This window comes from Periophthalmus magnuspinnatus, chromosome 8 (genome assembly GCF_009829125.3).
Source record: "Periophthalmus magnuspinnatus isolate fPerMag1 chromosome 8, fPerMag1.2.pri, whole genome shotgun sequence".
Classification (NCBI taxonomy): domain Eukaryota; kingdom Metazoa; phylum Chordata; class Actinopteri; order Gobiiformes; family Gobiidae; genus Periophthalmus; species Periophthalmus magnuspinnatus.
Genome location: NC_047133.1, coordinates 5,172,891 through 5,188,099, shown reverse-complemented (window position 1 = coordinate 5,188,099; position 15,209 = coordinate 5,172,891). Strand labels below are relative to the sequence as shown.

Sequence of the window (15,209 nt, the reverse complement as noted above, 5' to 3'; positions counted from 1 at the left end):
AATAATAATAATAATAATAATAATAATAATAAATGTCCACGCTTAAAATGATCTGTTTTTACCTTTACTCTTCTGAACATTTCGTTGCAAGCAAACAAACACTTCTTTTAAATTTTGAAAAACCATTATATTATAATTTGGTAAATTTGTGAGCTACTGTGTCTAAATAAGTTCCCCTTGTGGATAAATATATATCTTGTGCAATGTTCCCTCTAATTTTTCACGAGTCTGAGCAAACACACTAACTCCTTGAGCGGTCCCATGGACCACTGTGAGCAACATCAGACCTGCGCACTGTGGTCATGCTGCACCGCATCTATCCAAGTTAAATGGTTTATTAAAAGAATCAAATTACCACATTTACATTTCTGTTATAAGACTTTTAATTAAGTGCTTTAGCCACTTATACAATGAAAATGACAAAAATCTTGCTAATGACCTGTGTAGTATGTTAATACTATTGGAAGTATAAATATTTAATTTTAACTATGGCAAAACATGAGCTTCCAACCAACCCAAGCCAACTGTAAACTCCAATGTTGAAAACACACTTAACATTTTTATTATAAAGCTCTGACTTGTATTATGAGTATAAGCCATTGTGTGAAGCTTTTGCTGTGCACTGAGTGAGACTGTCCTACTGTGGTCTCAGAGACAGTCCGTTAAGTCTTTTTCAGTATATGACACAATCATATCATTTTTACAACTCATAAACTAGTGAGTCAATGACCAATACACACTGAGAGGAATCTGTATCTGCACAGCTGCTCTGTTACTGTACATTTACATAACATATCAAAACACAATATATAATGTGTATTTGTATATAAAATATATTTAAAACAAGTGGTATGGGTCAAAATAAATATATATTTACAAACCACACACTGCAAACATTGAACAAACACACCCTTCAAAATGTAAATGGAAATGGAAACTAAGAACACACTGTACATGTGACAGTGTGACACTCATTCTGCAACAGTGGCTCAGTGTTTAGAAGTTGGAGGATCGAGTCCTGCTCGGACCAACTTCTCTCATTGTGTCCTTAGTTCTCTCATTGTGTCCTTAGTTCTCTCATTGTGTCCTTAGGCAAGACACTTCGCCCAAGTGGTGTGTGCGTGATGATTGGTGGTGGTTGGGGGACGCAGATTGGCATTAGCTAATGCTAATGATTACACATAATACACATTTGACCCACAATTAAGTCAATAGCAGAATAAACCACGCTTACCGATCAGGAACAGCATCCAGTCCATCAGCACATAAGGTCCTCTGCTCCTGAGTCCATCATTAGATCTTCACTCTGTTCCACGAACCGCTCCGGGTCCGAGATGCCTCTAGTTTAACTTGTACAAACATCCACAGTGTCCTCGGTCACGTACTTCCTTTGTTTTGTCCGTTTCGCCGTGTTTAAAACGCAAAACCGCTGCAAAACAGTGCGTAACAGTGCGCCCGAGGGCGGGCTGTCGGAACGTTAAGGGGTTAAACACTTAGAATCATTAGAGAGTTTTCACTCCACTTCGGCTAAAACACTGGGAGCGGGACATGAGGAGCCTGTCAATGACGTTAATAAGATGCGTAAATACGTATGTGAATCACATAATTGGCTGGAGCAGCTCGTCCCCGGTCACACTCACTGACTCACACTGAAAAATAGCGCAGAATGAATTCTTGTGTGTTTATTTTATTTTCAACTCCGGTTCGATTTTTCTGTGCGCGGAGACCGTGTCAGCAGTACGCAATTGCGCACGCGCGCAGCTTAGAGGGAACAGTGATCTTGTGCCAGTCTAACAAACAGAAACCGATCTAGCAAGAATATTTGATTGGTTAAATTTAAGTTTATTTCTTTATTAGGCCCTAGTTGATCTTGATTTTTTTATTTGCATATTACAATTGTCCTACTGTCCTTGAACTGAGCATTGCAGCACTGGAATTTGCCAATCGTGGGACATATAAAGATGATCTTATCTTGACATTTGGTTGGAAGCCATTTGCTTTAGACACAATTCTGATTAGAATTTATACAAATCCAGTTTCAAATTTAAAATGACACACTATCCAAAAGCTTTTTTGAACAACCTCTGCTACACTGTGAATAAAGGCTCTGGCTGCAACACACATGACAGTCAGCTGCCCATCTACCACCTCTTTTAAAAGTGCTGAGCCTTGATCATGTGACCGTTCTTAAAAGCGTAAAATTTGATTTTACTTTTCTACTGAATATACTACTAGTTATACATTTACATGAAAACAATTTGGCAAGTTATTTATTGAATGAAAACATGAAACACATGTTAAAACAATACACTTTAATGTAAGAAGCAGACATTAAAATCACCATAAATATGCTACTTAATATTAAGCCTGATCTGCTCTAACATGGATACATACGAAAGGACAGCTCAGTGGTACACAAAGGATAGATCTTTTCAGCATTAAGTAAAACGTCCCACCTATACAGAGGAAATACTACACGTGAATCCTACATAAGACCCATTTTAACTTTCACACCAAACTTAAAATACATACACATTCATTCATAAAACATACATAAAATGCTCCACTGTAGACCGGGATTTAGTGTTCAACCCTGATTGCCTTTAACAATTTATCATTTGACCAGAAGGATAATGCATTTGGTTAAATTCCTTTTGCCAGGTATAATTTGCATTATAGGCAATATCTTACAAATTTATAGTTGAGTCCACTTTACACCATGGACCTGCCAATTTCAGCGACCGCAACCGATAAGTTAGGATTTTGCAGTTGAAAGTATTACTCCCATTAACTTCCATCTACTCTTGAGGTTTCTGATAAGAGATTTGTGGTTAAACCATGCTTTGAAACCCAAACATGCACACATGCCAGCGTGATTACATGTCCTAGTTACTTATCAGACACAAACCTTACACTCATTCACTCCATGACCCAGCCAACTGGGATATCAGCACCAGCAAGTGTTGCTGCAGCTGCTTAAGAAACGTGAAGAACAGAAAAAGATAAGGCATCATTCACATGCTATTCTTGGCGAAACTGCACAAAGTGAAAGTGTGGCACAGCAATGGCTCGTATGTGAGACGAGAGGGAGACATTGGAACCCTTGTAGTTGAAGGGATACAACTTCTACCAGTCATAGGGTGCCCTTTTTCTGCTCAATCCCAGCCATTGTCTTTGATCATGTGGGACAGCTCGATGATGTACTTTCCTTCCTTGTATTTCTGACTTAACTCAAAGGCTTGTTCCTGCAGAGACAAGAGAAAAGAGGACAATTATTATTATTATCATAGCTCACATTTGTCACTAAACTAATCGTGGTGAATAATTTGGATGCTCTGAATGCATAAGGAACGTGAGGAATAACGTTGGATGTTTAAGTAAAAACAGGTGCACTAACTTTGACTACACTTATACATACATATTTCCAGCCGAGAGTGGTGTGGCAGTTTTCACAGTAGATATCAGCTACAGCATGAAGTCCAGTGAGCAGCAGCCTCTCTTCTGCAGGACCACAGCCAACATTTACTCTGGAAGTTAAAACACAACTTTAGGACAGGTTATAAACATTAGAATAAAAGTATTTAGTTTATGTTCCAGGGGCTTTTTCAGTTGGAAAAAAAAGTCTTCACAGAGCATGGCCAAACATCACTGACCGACTAGTATAGAAAATCATGACTAATGTGAACTATGGTATCTGAACTTCAACCACTGCTAGATCAAATCAACTGTTGAAAATGTTGTTTGTATAGATTCAACTGAATGCTAGTGTGATGAAACAGTTGCCCAAGCTTACAGATGACATTGCCAAGATTTTGCAAATGCATAAAAAATACAGTAATCATCACAAAATTAGGGATGGATGATTTTTTTTAGCAGATTTTTGCTAATAACAGCTATTGGCAGATGCTATTGTTAAGATTTTTAAATGCATGGCAAGGTTCACAAATGTATGTTTAGTCAGAGTAAAGTCCACTTTTGTAAAACAAATCAATAAATAAATAAACAGCAGAATGTTCTTCCATTTCACACACATTAGACAATTCTGAACCACTAACGACAAACTAGGAATGGCAGATGGGAACAGAAATACTGGTGCCAAATATGGGCAAAATGTTCAATATCAAACAGATACAGATATCTGGGGAAAAGCAAAATATATGGCCCGTCCACACTCATAATAAAGGATATTAAATAAAATACTTACACGGAGTTGAAGAGGTAGGCTCGGCCCTGACTGCCTTGAAAAGACTATTGCAAGGGCGAAAAAGTCAGTTAATGTTTAAAATTTCAATTATAAAAAAACTGTAAAAACCTGATGGGGCACAGGCCTTCTTGATTACTAACCTTGGAAATGAGATCGTCATGGTTGGCCAGATGGGCGCGGCAGTGCACACAGCTGTAGCGACGGTGGCATGAGTCCAGGTAGGCCTGGAAAGTCTTGGCCTTTGTCAGCTTCACCATGTCTGAAAAACAAGCAGGAAGTGAAATGTTATACAACCTTTCAGAGCCGTTATCATCATTTCTTTACTTCAAACTATTTTAATTTCAATACCCACTTTTAACTCATTTGAAACCCAAATGATTAAACTTGGTGCAATGTAGTCTAGTGCATGTATCTAAAAAAATATTATTTTAAATGTGCCCTAATGCTCAGACTACAAAACTAAATCTGTAACGTATATTTTCTCCATTTGTGAACTTCAGCATGCACTGAACTGCAGTACACTTTATTTGCAGTGTGCATGTAATATTTATGTTATAACATTATATTCACTAGTTCACTGGTTAATTAATAAGATTTAGTTTTAAAATATTGGATTATATTTAGAGCTAATGATTGACTTTGTATACACATATTAAAAGATGAAAGTTGTCATCTCCTTTAAAGATAGATGTGTTTAGCTCAAGCAGTGGTGGAGTTCTGATCCAGCTCAAGATGTGGAGCAGAGACATGTTTGGACATGTAATAATTTGGGGCGAACACGTGCAGTGTGACCTGCTTTGTTCACAAGAAAACAACCCAACTCAAAGAAGACAACAGTGCATAAAATCATATGTTATATCAGCGAGGCATTACAGACCTCTGCTGGCACTGACCTAGCTTTTGTGTTAGCCACTGTGCTAGTCCAACAGCACAAAGCTACAGCGCACGGTGCGCAATTCAGGAAACCCTACAGTATCTGTGCCCTCACCTGATGAAATATGCCCTGCTAAAAGCCTTGTGAGCGCAGAGAAGTCTCTGTGGCGCTTTTGTCGTGCGGATGTGTCCAGGAGCGATGCACCACGCGTCAGCCCGTCGGACAAAAAGAAGACAACAGAAGCCTCTTGTTGTCGAGAAGCCCGCGTTTCCTCTTCAGGTCTGACCCGTATTTAAGGAATCGCTGAGATCTTCGGTAAATCATGCACTTAGCTCAAATATAAGAACAGTCCGTCAAAGCCGTGAGAATCTGCGGCCTCGGTAGAAGACAAATGTGGTTTGTTTATGAAAACACAGAGGAGGAAGTGTGAAGCACTGAAGAGTGCAAAACAAATGTGCGGCAGCCAATCAGCGCTCAGCAGTGACGTCAGGAATATGGGTCAACCAATCAGAGCGGCCCGCACATCACCCTTTTATGGCTATCAGTTGGTACAGTTTTCACACTTATGTTATAAAACAACTGATTTAAGACGAAGAGTTATGTGTCGCTTTATTAAGAGGCAATGTGACACTGTGCACTAGACCGATTCAAGAGTAAAAGTGTCCTCATGCGAACAGAAGAAGTGTTTGGGGACAAAACAAAGTTTCTCAACTCATTTCCCTGAAAAGTGGAGGGCTATTTTTAGACCTGGAGTCTGCATTCTGTCTGTGCTGTTCACTGTCCACATGGCGAGCCAACTAAAAACATATACAAAAGTTATACCTTCAAAACGACTTAAATTGAAGTTCCCTTTTATATTTCCCTAGTCTATACTCTTATAATCAATCAAAAGTGTTCCACTGTCCACTGGTTCAGATAAAGCAGCCTTTGTTGCCACAGTAGACCAGTTGATGATTATCACACAACACTGAGACGGACTTTGACCTTGACCTGGAAAAACACTCTACAGGTGATGGCCACAACACACTCCACATGGATTTTTTTTTGTTTGATTTGTGTATTTAGCCTGTTCCTATTCATTCTAACAATATAATAAAGATAATTTACATTATACTATGTAGGCTTCATCACATGGTACAGTAAAAATGTATTAAACATCCTGAAACCATTTATAAGCCATCATAATTACCCATAGACTGTTTTGCATGTTTTAATTCACAAAGATGCCACTCTAGGAGCCAGAATAGTAACCCAGTCAAAACAAGTCACGTTCACTCTTTTCTTATCAAGAGAATTTACCATCACGTGGCACGGCAGGTCCAACAGTCACACAAGAACAGTCAGATTTGTTGCTGGGGAAAATGCCTTGAAAAGAATGTGGGTGGAGTTCACAGTAATAACATACATCATACCACAGATAATCGCTCAATGAATACAATCAAGTCATTAGTTAGACAATGGAGTGGTTTTAATACTGTCTTTAACAAACCTTACAAGACTAAGCATTATCAAGGCCTATACAAGTTACTCAAGCTTTTCAAATGTGGATATTGATTAGTTCAGATTGTTTTTGCAGAGGTAGTTTGTGAGGAGAGAAGGGTAGTCCGTCATTACGCCAGTGGCTCCGAGCTCAAGAGCGGCTTTAATGTCCTCCTCTGAATTACAGACAAATAAATGCACCTAAACACACAAACAAAAGAGAAATTATATTTATAGGAACAATATGTAACTTTGCTGGTGGAAAGTAGAAAGTTCATCAGTTGTTTGTCTCCATGGAGATGTCATTGCTTTGTCTGAAATGTTCCACTTTATGATATTAACTTCCTAAATAACTTCCCTTTCTCAATGGAGACAAACAGGTAAAACCACCAGGCCAAGTTACAGGTCACATCTGTGGAGAGAAAGTTTAATGACATATTGTGGGACATTCCAGGCAAAGCAGTAACATCTCCATGGAGACAAACAGGTGGCGTACACTTCACAATTAAAAAAAATGGAGGGTAATAGTGCACCTTTAAGCAATAAGCATTTTTTTTTTTTTTAAATTAGTGAAATAACTACACTAAATATTCTTTTATATTTTATTTTCAAATCCTCAAAGATGCCAAACTTTGCTTTGCTGACAACACTCCAAACCCATGGCTTTGTCTCTGTGAGCTTGATAAAAACATCACTTCACTTCACTTCAAAGCTGTGCCTAAATAAATAAATAAATAAATAAATAAATAAATAAATAAATAAATAAATAAATAAATAAATAAATAAATAAATAAATAAATAAATAAATAAATAAATAAATAAATAAATAAATAAATAAATAAATAAATAAATAAATAAATAAATAAATTTAAAAATGAGTCAAGTTATTGACAGTATTTTGTTTGCTTCATTCCATATGTGTCCATTCATAGCTCTGATGCCTTCAGTGAGAATCTACAGTGTGGAAGAAATAAGGAAGAAAACGGAAATAAGAAGAAAAATAAATAAAAAAGAGTGTCCAAACTTTTGACTGGTAGTGTACATCTGCCTGCACAGAAAACAGTATTTTGCACTAGCTCTTTATTATTGAATTGTTATTCTGTGTCTGCGGGGCCCTCTGCTGGCAACAGCTGAAAAGAGCAGATTTTCTTTTTCCAATTTGATTTAATACATTTATGCAACATAAAATAATGAATCTTTGACACTAATGTGTGACTAACTGGTCCTGAACTGCAGACAACACCACACACATGGTCAGTTTGTTTTCATTCACCAACTATTTGGTGAAACATTCAGGGCTTAGTAAATGTTGTGAGCTCATCCAGCATATCTTAAATAGCAGGATGCACAAGGCAGCATTTGTGTAGGTTATAAAAATCGTATTGTTGATTTATTCACAACAAAAACATTTTACATCAACGTTGTTTGTGTTGGATTCTCAGTTATGCAGTTGCCAAGAAATAAGCTAGAAACTTTGAGTTGCCAGGTCCTACAATTAAAACAATTTAGCGAAACTAGAGTGACCAGACATCCCTATTTTCCCAGCTGTCGTAAAAGCTAAAAGTAAAAGGTACAGGTCTGATCCTTTTACTATGGATCAGACCTGGGTGACTGAGGGATTACGCAGACACCTTTCTCAGCTGTCCCTATTTTTGACTAATTGATACCCCCCAGAAGTCAAGAGGGTTGTACATTGTCATTTGTTTAGCCAAAATGCAGTAAACGTGCTTAAAATGACCAGAACACAAACATATGTATTCAACTGCACTGAGTGAAGTCTCTCAGATGATACACTGACTCACAACAAGATGTTAATAAGTCATGATGGACAAATGGCATAATAATATTCTTAATTACATGCTCTTTTCACAATTTAATATTACCAAACCCAGAAGGTCCCAGCTTTTGATTTTGAAAATGTGGTCGCCCTAAGCAAAACGTCCAAAATTATAAATTTAAAATATACTGATGCCAACTATGTTTTAGTGAAAAAAGTACTCTAACTTGTCATATGCACTTTAAACCCAACAGAGCACCTACTACAGCAAATACCTTTAACCAAAGGCAGATGCCAAAATATTCCCCGTAGCAATCCTGAATGGTTATCTTAGTGTTTATAGAAGATCTGTGCATGTCAGACATCTAGAATAAGCAGATCCAGAAACAAAACAGACCTGAATTCCTCGAGCCGCGAGATGTTTAAATAGACTTTTCCTCATGGTCACCCTGGAAAGACAAAATAACGATTCACTTTTTGTGTACATTAATTCATAGCTGTTTGATAAAATTTACAAAAACTTACTTTTCTAATAAACAAACTACTAGTTTGTTCCTCAAGATACGTTGTTCAGGGATGAAGGTCCTAAAATATATGCACAATCAGGGCAAAGTTACATAAAAGGTGGACTGTGTAACTTTTCTGGTGGAAGGTATACCACTTGCTTGTCTCCATGCAGATATTGCTTGTAGATATAAAATGTTCCGCTTTATGGCATTAAACGTATCTGTCTCTGTAAGGGAAATATAAGTATTCTCCTAAGGAGACTCAATATCTAAAGCAAATTTATTTACCATGAGTACAGGATCCAGAGAGTGAAAGTAAACACATGGAAGGAGGTTTATATAGTATGAAGATTTACATGCTACAGAGGTTTACACAGTATCTATGAAGACCAACCCGGTGACAAGATGACAAAGATATAATGAGAAGTGCACAATGATGAGTTGACCAAGAAAACTGATAAATGTTATAGAAGGACATGGTAGATGACGCTGGTCATAGATAGAGTTAACCACATGAAAACGTCAACAGTGGTTCTGGGTGTGTAGTGATTTAAGTCATTGCACATGTGGTCGTTACCACCTCAGCAGCCCTGACTGGCTGTGGTTACATTCACACCAAAAAATCTGATTATTATCTGATTTCTGTACCTTTAACACTACTCACATAAGATTTGTGGTTTGCATGTCATTTGAGTAATCAGAGGGACCATGACTGGAAATAAACCAGATACTTTTGCTGTTTTGTCATTTTAATAATCATACAACTCTGATAATAATCATCTTTTTTGTGCACATTTAACCGCAGCCAGTGGTTGTCAAATGTGTCCACCCTCTCAGCCGTTTCACACTTGAGCTGCTCTAAACCAATAAAGCCTTTAGGCCAGAAAATCTTAGAGATTAAACAATTACAGAGCTGGAGGGGTCCTGGATTTGACTGTGCAGGGAATGGAATATTCCACAACTTCTCCATGGAAACATGCAAATAACACTACCATGTCAAGTTACAAGTCAAATCTGTGGAGAGGTGAGCCCTCTTTGTAACAATGCATGTTTTTACCGTGTTTTAACAATAATAACTGTAAATGAGTAAATGCTAGACAGAAATTTATTTTCATACAACAAAAAACGCAAGAAAAGAAAGAAATAATATCTCCATGGAGACAGAGGCAGAAAACCATCAGTAAAGTCACATAGTGCACCTTTAAATAATGTTGTTTGATATAATATACACAACAGTAGGCACATGGTGTTTGTAAATGGAGTGAGGAATGTTAAAGATACACACCTGTTCATAACACGGACTAAGTAGAACTGCAGTAAACTCTCATTTAGAGGCACAAAGGGCAAAAGGCCAGTGTAAAAGAGGAGCAGCAGCAGCACTCCTCTCCTCATCGAGAAACTATACGGCAGAGAGTCGTTCTACAACAATAAAACCATTTAATCCTTCAGTTTATACCAGATCTATTGTTTGGAGGCCTACAGTGATACTTACTATTCTGAGGCATTTCTCCATGATCGTGGCGCTCAGAGAGGCCCACACTGTGATGCCCTCTCGATTGTACTGCTTCACCAGGTTGGACACCTGACAAACAAAAAATACATTGGCTGTTTATGACTTTTGATGTATATTTTTAATTCTGACCATTATCTGATTTCTGGAGTTATCTGATTATGGAAATGGAACAGTTACATCGGATGTGAGTAATCTCATGATTGTTCACACCTGTGCAGAGTTTGACAATAAAGAATGTCCAAAAATTGCAAACTAATGTGGCAAAGGCAAAGAAAATGTTAAAGGTTAAATGAATTCTTTCAAACTCATTGTAGTTTGTGTTCCAAATACAAATACAACAATTGCTCTAATAACCCACAGATTAACTGACACATATCAACAGATTTGTCTTGTGCATCTAACACACGCCAAAAATCAGATCTACTTAATTGGGTGATCTGATTATTCTAGTGCCATATGGTTTTTACTGTCCGTGTGTAGAGACGGCGTGTTGTACCTTTTGAATGAGTTGGATATTATCCTCTTTGATTTCTATGCTGATGGGCATTGTAGGGAACTTCCTGAACACGTCCTCCAGCAGAGCAAAGTGCCTGTCTGAGCCGCTGCTGGAGTGCCCTGCAGGAGGCACGGAGGGTAATTACTAAGTGCATTAACTTAGGGACTTATTTTAATGAAAGATGGTAATTATTGAGAAGTAGAAGCTGATTATAGACAGCTGGATTACAGCTTCTAGCCCAAGTAACTTAAGGCTATTTTTTTTCCCCAACCAAAATGTGTGCAATACTTAGAACTGTGTAAAATAGTAAAAAAAGATAAACACGCAGCATGAGATGTGACCTTCTGCTGTCAGACATAGATAAACTTTGAACAAATACCAAATATTAGTTTAATTAGGACTGTACACATTATTTATTTGAAATTAGATGACATAACCGTTTAATTTATAAAATTAAACTGTTATTTAATCTAATTTCAAATAAATGACGCTGTTTCTTACATGACACTTAAACTAAACACTGAAATTACTTTGGAAATAAAGTAATCACAGTAGTATTTAGATTACTTTTAGAAGGAGTAATAAGCATTTTACCTGTGTTGAATGTCACTTCCAGTTTTTCTTTATACAACGGCATATCCTAAAGAACACAGAGACTATACATGTATTATTCACAACAATAATGTCTTTCTTTCTGAAAAAAAAAAAGTTAAGTTTTGTTTATTTATAACAGATACATTTAGGGCTTTTTTTGTGTCATGTTTGTGTCAATTGCAGATCTATTTATCATAAACCAGGTCAACAAATCTGCAATCTGACAGTTTCACAGCAAATTCCACCACATAATTCTGATGTTTCTTGTTTAAACTAACTGTATTCTACATCTATGTCACATGAACGCAGTCTGTTGTGCTGTGATGTTTCCTATTGTATTCTGCTGTTGGTTTATCTCATCCTCCTATCACACCTGTAGGTTCTGAGAAGAGATGGTTATGTCACAGCCCGTCTGTCTCAGCAGGTTTTCATCATGTGACACCACCACATGTCCATCGTGCGTCAGGTGACAGTCCAACTCAAACATCTGAGTGCCTTGTTCCGCGGCACTAAGGCGGAAACCAAGACAGCAATGTTAACAGAGCTGAAAATAAGAATGTTAAGAAGAAAGAAGAGTGAATGTTCCAACTTGTGATGTCAACCAAGGAAGTGCTCCACTGTGTTTTTAAACTCCATACATCTTCACTAGAATCATCATTTCAGCCCTTCATGACATCACAGGGTGGAACAGAGTATTTTAATCTTAGGAGATATAGACAGACTAATAATAAAGTGTCACTCAAACATGTGTGAATGAAACAAAACACAACTCCAGGTCTGTTTTTGAGAAGGTAACAATATCATAACATGGCTTAAACCTCACAAAAATCCATTTTGTGTAATATTGGACCTTTACAGACCAAGAGATGAGCACTCTAGGATGTGTGTGTTTTTTTTTACTTTTCACAATAGTGCACAATAATGGATAAATGCTTTGTGTGGATAAAACTAAAAGTAAATCAGTAAACACCATCTTAGCACCTTCTGACTTTGCATCAGAGGCCTTGAAGGATGGGTCAAATGCAGAGAATGAGTGTTCATATGAGATATGTACAAACTGTTAAACTGACAAACTCAGTTTCAATACAACAAAACAGATACTCAATACAGATTTCTATACCATATGATAGTGGAAAAACACTCTTTATTTAGACAATAGAATAACATTTCCAACATTAAGTAATAGTACTTTTCTTTTATTACAATGAGGTCTTATCTGTGTAATCTCTCAGTGTCCAGTATGTTCATAGTGGTCCATGGTGTAGACTAGTCTGTGTCTTATACTTGTGAAAGATACAGCTCAAGATCTAAAGATATTCAGGAAAGGCTCATTTCTGTCCTGATGATGTGACTCTTTTAGTATTGATATTTAGTATAATTCTGTACTAGTCTGATTTTCAGTACTTTTGACCTCTCTAATATGTACATGACATTTGCTTCATTACATTTCTGGTGAGATGTTAAACTGCAGGTTGTTGCACTTGTAAAGTGTAATGAGAATAAAGGTGAATCTAATCTAATCTTAAACAATCATTTTTAGTTTCAGTTGTTTCAACATAAAATATCACTTTAATAATCACAAAGAAAATTCTTGTGCCAGTGGAGCAGATACAAAAACATTAGAATAAGTAAAATCCTATTATTTTATGTACTAAATATGCTCAATGTAACTTTTGTAGTTTAAGTTTCTCTACTTTCTCTCAAATAGAGACAAGTAGATGATGGCACCAAACTGAGTTACAGGTCAGATCTGTGGCGAAGTGCACCCACTCACAGTCTTCAACATTCTAGGCAAAATCAATCATCTTGATGTATACAAGCAAGTGGCCACTACTCTACCAGAAAAGTTACTTAGTGCACCTTTAAGTCCTTGTGCATAAGTAAATACACATCAGATACACATCAGAGGGTCACTTCTCCACAGATGTGACCTGTAACTAGGTCTGTAGAGGTCCGCTGCTTACCTCCATGGTGACAAATAAGTTAAATGCCATTCTGTGAAACATTCCAAACTAAGCAATACCTTCTTCATGGACACTTGCGGGTAATGGACCTGACACCATAAAAATTAAAATTATAAGGAAAAAATAAATACACCTGTCAGTTAAGTAAAAGTAACAATGTACTCACTTTGTAAATGCCTCCATCGTACTTTCTATCCTCTCCCCACATCCTGGAGCACCAAAGCACAAGTCAGCATCCAAATAGTAACCACAACAACAAAATACTACAAGGATTCTTCTGATGAGCCGTATGAATCATTACCTCCTCTGTGAGATATATGCCTTGCGGAGAAGGAGGTCCTCTTCCTCTTGTGCAGTACATGAGGATTCTTCAGCAGGTACAGGGAGGTGAGTGCGTATCCTCCAAATGCAGGCAGGATAAAGTACAGAAAACTCATCCTCTGCTTGCTAGTAAACGTGCGTCACACCCTAAAGAATCCTGCTGCAGCCAGTGTGCTGCTAAACTAAAAAATGCCTTCAGTCCTGTGGCGTCAACTAAACTGGACACACTGCATTTCCAAGGAACCCCTTGTCCCTTGCATGTTAAAAACTTGACAAACAGGTACTACGCTGCAAGTATTAATATATTCTCCGGTGCAATTCCTACCTTTAAAATGGAATCAGGACTTTGTGACTCTTTACTAAAGTACCTGGATCCTATTGAGCTGTAAAAGTTAATCAAATACTAGCCAGAGTAATCCAGTAAGCCCGAGCTCCTCTCTGTGGCCTCTCCCCTGCCCGTGGCAATGCTGTCACTATGTGCACAGAGCTTTTGTGTGGAACCACGAGCTTTGTGTACTTATGATTGGAAATGCCATTTGTTACCCAGGAGGTCCAGATTGAATTGTTAATTAACAGCTTGGCATAACTGTGGGTAGGGCACGTACAATAAAGTTATTACAAGTTAATTATTATTGCATTTGTGTTAAAGAATAGTAATATGTAATATGTAACTTTTCTGGGGAAGGGTCGGCCGCTTGTCTCCATGGAGATGCCTGTAATGTTTCACTGTTATGGCATTAAACACATCTACCTTACATTTATTCAATTACAGCTGTTGCAAAAGCTCAAAAATACCTTAAAAACACCATTCCTACTGTGCGCATGCTTGCCTTTCCAGAGATCTGACACGTAACTTAACCTGATAGTGTCACATGCTTGCCTCCAGTAGGTACGTTTAATGCCATACTGTGAAACATTCTAGACTAGACAATAACTTCTTCATGGACACAAGCACAACCAGAAAATTTAACCTTTATATTTACATGGAAAATTGTATCGTAAATGCTGCAATACGTTTAAGAAAAAGTAGTTTTTAAGTACAAATCTCACCTCTTGTGCAAGTATTTCACTGCTCTAAACACAGTCCTATTATTTGACAAAGGTAGTGGTGTTTAAATGCATGTAAAAGTGTGTGTAACCTGCACAATACAAACAGAAGCGTGCACGGTGTATTGCAAACGCTTCATACAAAACATTCTAACAGTTACTAGATTGTTCCTGACAGACAACAGAGCGACAACTTGACAATAACACAAGAGATAATAGACCATTCACACTAAGTACAAACAAAAGAGGTGATGGCTCAGACAAAATGACATCAAACTTCATAAAAATGGATATGCTTTAGTACATTTAATCATCGTAGGAAAGAATAAATAAAAATGTTTGTGACAAAACTGTCAAATGTCACGTTACTACAGTGATACATGCACCTTTTTGTATATTAAGTAAGTAAGTAATTTGACCGAGCGCTGCAAAGA

At 37.4% G+C, this 15,209-nt stretch overlaps 2 protein-coding genes across 2 annotated transcripts; both read right to left on the bottom strand.

The window, feature by feature from the left end:
- Positions 1–2,297: 2,297 nt before the first annotated feature.
- On the bottom strand, positions 2,298–5,536 carry ypel3 (yippee-like 3). The gene is made up of 5 exons (XM_033971467.2): positions 5,193–5,536; positions 4,345–4,463; positions 4,205–4,248; positions 3,419–3,527; positions 2,298–3,245 (listed from the first exon to the last, which is right to left on the bottom strand). The coding sequence occupies exons 2-5, from the start codon at positions 4,459–4,461 to the stop codon at positions 3,156–3,158; spliced, it is 360 nt and encodes a 119-aa protein (XP_033827358.1). The 5' UTR covers positions 4,462–4,463; positions 5,193–5,536; the 3' UTR covers positions 2,298–3,155.
- A 1,010-nt stretch (positions 5,537–6,546) lies between these two features.
- Positions 6,547–14,217, bottom strand: gdpd3a (glycerophosphodiester phosphodiesterase domain containing 3a). Its single transcript, XM_033971207.2, has 10 exons — positions 13,709–14,217; positions 13,574–13,616; positions 11,817–11,952; positions 11,444–11,489; positions 10,850–10,968; positions 10,333–10,422; positions 10,126–10,259; positions 8,860–8,919; positions 8,732–8,783; positions 6,547–6,758 (listed from the first exon to the last, which is right to left on the bottom strand). Exons 1-10 carry the CDS (start codon positions 13,842–13,844, stop codon positions 6,633–6,635), a joined length of 942 nt encoding a protein of 313 aa, XP_033827098.1. The 5' UTR covers positions 13,845–14,217; the 3' UTR covers positions 6,547–6,632.
- Positions 14,218–15,209: the final 992 nt, after the last annotated feature.

Coding starts and splice junctions, on each gene's coding strand:
- ypel3 (XM_033971467.2), bottom strand. CDS start 4,461: ATGGTGAAGCTGACAAAGGCCAAGACTTTCCAGGCCTACCTGGACTCA. Junction 3,528..4,204: donor GCCTACCTCTTCAACTCCGT/GTAAGTATTTTA, acceptor TTTAACTTCCAG/AGTAAATGTTGGCTGTGGTC. Junction 3,246..3,418: donor CCACTCTCGGCTGGAAATAT/GTATGTATAAGT, acceptor TTGTCTCTGCAG/GAACAAGCCTTTGAGTTAAG.
- gdpd3a (XM_033971207.2), bottom strand. CDS start 13,844: ATGAGTTTTCTGTACTTTATCCTGCCTGCATTTGGAGGATACGCACTC. Junction 13,617..13,708: donor GCATATATCTCACAGAGGAG/GTAATGATTCAT, acceptor TTGGTGCTCCAG/GATGTGGGGAGAGGATAGAA. Junction 11,490..11,816: donor TCTCTTCTCAGAACCTACAG/GTGTGATAGGAG, acceptor TGTGTTCTTTAG/GATATGCCGTTGTATAAAGA.